At 35.4% G+C, this 5,620-nt stretch overlaps 1 protein-coding gene across 1 annotated transcript; it reads right to left on the reverse strand.

Annotated features, from left to right (window-relative positions):
• Positions 1-1,830: 1,830 nt before the first annotated feature.
• On the reverse strand, positions 1,831-2,754 carry LOC126494737 (olfactory receptor 2D3-like). Its single transcript, XM_050132147.1, has one exon. It carries the CDS (start codon positions 2,752-2,754, stop codon positions 1,831-1,833), a length of 924 nt encoding a protein of 307 aa, XP_049988104.1.
• Positions 2,755-5,620: the final 2,866 nt, after the last annotated feature.

Genomic DNA, 5,620 nt, shown 5'->3' on the forward strand with positions numbered 1-5,620 from the left:
AGTGGGGGGAGGGGGAGAGGAGTGGGGGGAGGGGGAGAAGTGTGGGCGGAGGGGGAGGGAAATGGGAAGCTGGGAGGAGGCGGAAATTTTTTTTCTTATTCTCAATAAAAATAAATAAATAAATAAAACAAAAACAAAAAAAAACCTAATCAGAAGAGATAAAGAAGATACTAAATAGTCATTTTTTAAAAATCTATGGTAAGGATATTAAAATTCTAAACATTTATTTACCAAACACAAGAGCACCCAAGTTCATAAAGGAAAGACTACTGAACCTAAAATCATGCATTGACTCTCACACAAAGATAGTGGGGGACTTCAAACCCAATTCTCACCAAAACACAGACCATCCAAAGAAAAACTAAGCAGAAAAATGCTGGAGTTACATAGCATCATAAATCAAAAGGTACTAGCAGACATCCATAGGACTTTTCACACAAATACTAGATAGTCCATTTTCGTCTCAATAGGCTATGGAACTTTCACAACATACAAAGACACAAAGGAAGTTGAAGAGTGATAGGAAAATTTAAATAACACCCTATGTTCTATAAGACCACCAAAGACTAACAACGAATATCAAACCAATCGGAATGCCAAAAAGTACACAAACTCATGGAAATTGAACAACACCAAATGAAGAAAAATTATGTCAAGACAGAAATCACGAGGGATTAAATACTTTTGTGAATTGAATGAAAATGGAAACAGTATATGCAAACTTATGGAACATATCAAAAGTGATTTGTTGAAGGAGTGGCAGGGCTGCGTTCTGGCAGCCCTGGCTCCCACATGGCAGGCTTATGCCCGAAATAATTACACGGAAACTGTATTTTTTTTTAAACACTGCCTGGCCCGTTATCTGTAGCCTCTTATTGGCTAGCTCTTACATATTGTTCTAACCCATTTCTAATATTCTGTGCAGCCCACGAGGTGGCTTACCAGGGAGGATCTTAACCTGCATCTGTCTGGAGTGGGAGAACCATGGCAACCCCTCCACTAAGCTTCTTTCTCCCAGAATTCTGTTCTGTTTACTCCACCCACCTAAGGGTTGGCCTATCAAGGGGCTTAGGCAGTTTCTTTATTAGTAAGAAATCACTCCCACATCAGTGATTCTTAATTCAGTATTTTTGTAATTATATAGTAGGACATTTATAACTGATTTCAAATCATTTCTCAATCCAAATATGTGCTCTTACCTTTTTTGGATTTAGCTATTTGTTTAACTTTATTTATTAATTTATGAAATTATAATAGAACTAACATTTTTCCTCCCCTCTCCTACCTCCTAACTCTCCCATTTTCTTTAAGAAAAAAACTACTATTTATTATTACTGAAAAGCAGTGTTTCAGTTTCTGAATTTGAATATTTCAGAAATTGCTATGCTCAGAAATATAGACAGTGATAGAAATAAAACACTACTTTATATCTAAAATTTATAAATGTTCCTGGGATACATTATATGCCTTATAGTAAATTTGTCAGGTGAATGAAAGAACAAAGAATATTACTTATAGTCAAAAAAAAATGTCTGCATTTCTGCAGATTGGTTGTTGTAACTGATGTTTTATTGTTTGATTTGCTCACATGCCTACTCAAACCATCCCCTATTTTCCCTTCTCCATTTCTTTTAATTACCTTTGATTTTTTTCTTAAGACTAAAACACACTTTGCTCCAGAAAAGAAATTTATTGATCTAGTTTGAGAAATAATACACAAAAAATAAATGTAATAGTAGAGGAATGGATAAATATGGGAAAAGGTAAAAAGCACAACTCATATTTTATACCTAATGTTAAGCAGCATCAAATCCCCACAACCTCTCAAAACTATTTTGCAGTTATTCTTCTGAGAGCCCCTTTAACATCCTTGTTCCTCAAGCTGTAAATGATAGGATTAAGCATGGGGGTCACCGCTGAATAGAACACTGAAATCATTTTATCCTTTTCATTCATTATCTTGGAGTTTGGTCTCATGTAGGCAAATATTGCTGAGCCATAGAAGAGGACAACAACAAGCAGATGGGAACCACAGGTGGAGAAGACCTTTAGCCTCCCCTCCCCAGACTGCATCTGGATCACAGTGGAGACGATGTTCCAGTAGGAGATGAGGATGAGGGAGACAGGAGCTAGGAGGATTATCACACCCATTGCAAAGATGGACATTTCTGTGCTGTAGGTGTCTGCTGAAGCCAGCTTCAGGAGGGCAGGAGGTTCACAGAAAAAGTGGTTAATGACATTGCTTCCTCGGTAAGGGAGACGCAGGGTGAATGTGGCATCTATCAGGGACACAAATGCACCACTGGCCCAGGACCCTGCAGCCAGCTGGACACATACCCAGTGTGTCATGATGGTGGAGTAGTGCAGAGGCTTACAGACAGCAACGTATCGGTCATAGGACATCACTGCCAGGAGTGCACACTCTGTACATCCAACCAGAAGTAACACAACAATCTGTGTTGTGCATCCAGCAAAAGAAATGGTCTTTTTCTTCACCAGAAAGTGGACAAGCACCTGGGGAACTGTGGTGGTAGAAAAGCAGAGATCGGCAAAGGACAGGTTCCTTAGGAAGAAGTACATGGGAGTGTGGAGTCTGGGGTCTGAGTGGATGAGTATGATGATCAGCAGATTTCCCAGCACAGTGAGCAGGTAGATGAGGAGAAAGAGGAAGAAGAGCAGGGCTTGGGTCTGTGGGTCCTGTGAGAGGCCCAGGAAGATGAATTCTGTCACAGATGAACTGTTGTCATCACCCATGAATAATTACTTATCTCTGTAGAAGAGCTTCAAGGAAAACATCAGCTGCTTCAGAATATCTACATAACTGGATATTTTCTTAATTTAAAATTAATTTCATTAATTCAAAAATTAGAGTATTGAGTTCTTTAAAACTATTTCCATGTTCTGAAAGACTGAAATTTTTTGGCCTGTGTGGTCTTTCAACAGAGAACCAAAGACTACTTTTGTTCTTCCCTTGCATCTTCTAGTGGCAGTAGAAAGAAAATAGCATACTGTGTGTTCCATCACCTATCTACCTCTGTTCCTCCTAATTAGTTGAGGGGCCTGTTGGTGCTACTCAGATTATATTCAACCTTTATGTAGTTCTGAGGAGTATCATGTTGAGATGACCTTAATTAGCTATGTATGACATTGTGAATTCTGTGATAATATTTATGAAGCCTTTCATTCACTTTTTTCAAAATAATTCTAGAGTATCACTCCTTAGAGTGAAGAATATCTAGAAAGTTATACTAAAGGGGTTAGTATTCTATGTTTCTATCACTCTATTTTAATTATGTCCAATGTAAGCAATGTTCTGTGGGTTATAAATAAAAATACTCGTGGTTTTGGTTGTTACACTTAGCACCTTCAAGTCTGCAAAGTCTGTCTTCAGCTCAATTTTATAATTCTTTGCACATGACACCAATTTTAATCTATTGGTATCACCTGGTGGCAATCATTGGTGACATTTTCATTTCATTCTCCTTTAAGCCACTTAAGTACATAATATAGAGTTACTATCATTCCTATAGCACAGAATATAAATATTATTCAAACTGCTAGTAACTCTGAGTGCTTCTGACTCAGTGTCTTGAAAGTTTCTTCTTGCTTCTTGAAGATATGGTTAAAGTCTCCTTTGTGAGGTCCTCTGACTATGGCTCATATCTACTCCTTGCACACAAACATCTTCTCTTCTCTTTCTTGATGGTATACAGATAATCTACCTAGCAAAGAAAACCAGTAGACTGCAAATAGCATTCAAGCATATTTAGTTTTATTTCCAATGGTTTAGTGTTGCAAGGAGATTTATTAAGAGGGCAGGTATTGAGAAATGGGACAGATATTCCTTGCAAATAATTTGATTGTGTGTCTTTGGAAAGAGCAAGACAATTCTAGATTGAAATGAGGGAATAAGGTCTAATTGGAGACATCAGTGTGGGTGAGAGATGAAAATGATTAAAATACTATACTCAGGCATGATATTCTCAGAAATATAACATTTTATAAAGCCTTCTATATTATTTATATTTTTAAAATAAAAATTAACATTATTAAATAAGTCTGAAACTATATTGACATTTTTCCAAATCAAAAATATAAAGATAATCCTTTCTCTCTCTCTCCTCTCTCTCTCTTTCTGGGGGGGGGGGGAATCCTGCACCTATATGTGTTCCTTGTGCTTTATTTGACTTTTTCTTCTGTTTCTTTTGTTCTATTGACTTGCTTTTGTTTCATATATTATTTTACTCTTATTTCTTAGATTTCAGAGGAAGAAAGAAATCAAAAGTTGTAATTAAAATGTATTTTAGGAAAAATCTATTTTTAAAAAATAAAAATTGAAAAATCAAAAAGTAAAATAAAAAGAACAAAATATCCTTATTGAGGGTCCTTGGAAAGTACTGTTATTATGCCATAGAAAAGTGGTGCATGCATAGTTAGCCAACCCACAAGAAACTCTATTAATGAGGAATGATGATCCTTGGGGTAGAGGAACACAGCAGGAACAGGGAACATAAATGAGAAGATATTTACTCTTCTTTGTACTTACATATAATGATTGCTTCCAATTTAGCCTACTGGATTAAAAATAGATAATAAAATATTTTAATAAGTAAACAGTTAAAATAAATATTTGCAAGAACTAGAAGTAGACAATATAGTCACAAGGAAAATAATGTCAGAGTATATTACAACAGACACTGTAAGTTGCCATAGGAGTCAATCCGGTAAGGCTATCTGAGGACTAAGCTCATGCTAATTAGTGTTTTCAATAAGCAAAATTAATCTGCATCATTAAGTAGGACTTAGTTGAATGATTGACAAGGTAGGAACAAATAAGTGGTTCGTACATGTTTTATCACAATAAAAACATATCACTAGTTTTCAGCATGTTTGCCCATGCACTGCATACAAAGAAAAGAAACATACATAAATAAGAATATATTTTTAAAAGTGGTGATATTATTGCTTAACTCTGTTAAGTATAAGATGTCTTTTTTAGGATTTTTTATTGATTTTTGTTGAGCTTCACGTTTTTCTCTTCTCCCCTCTCCTGCCACTCCCCCCATTCCAACCCTCTCCCAAAGTCCCCATGCTCCCAATTTACTCAGGAGATCTTGTCTTTTTCTACTACCCATGTAGATTAGATCTATGTCTAAGCCTGACTACAAAGATTCAAATGTCAAGAGTAGCTGATAACTTTCACTCACATAGCTTAAGTATATACTGTCACAAAACACAATGAAATAAAAGAATGAAGAAATTACTGTGGCAGATGACATAAAATAACTTTTTATAGAATGTGCAGTGATGACCTAATAAAGAAATAGGTGGCAAATACTATGGGAGAAATATAAATATGAATTAACAATACATAGTATATTAGAATCTCAGTATAATTTAATACACCCAAATAAAAATTAGTTACCTCAGATCCTTACCTGATGGATGATACTTTTGAATATATGATATGTAAATAAGATATACATAATAACTAAAAATGAAAACTACTACAATCAGCATAAATATTATTTATTACGTGGAAAACACATTACAATGAACTCTTTTCTCTGTAATTCTCTCTTTAACATTTGTGCTTTCAAGTAAGCAGTTATCATGTATT

Source organism: Alexandromys fortis, unplaced genomic scaffold, assembly GCF_014885135.2.
Source record: "Alexandromys fortis isolate MF-2015 unplaced genomic scaffold, M_Fortis_MF-2015_v1.1 scaffold_375, whole genome shotgun sequence".
Taxonomy (NCBI): Eukaryota; Metazoa; Chordata; class Mammalia; order Rodentia; family Cricetidae; genus Alexandromys; species Alexandromys fortis.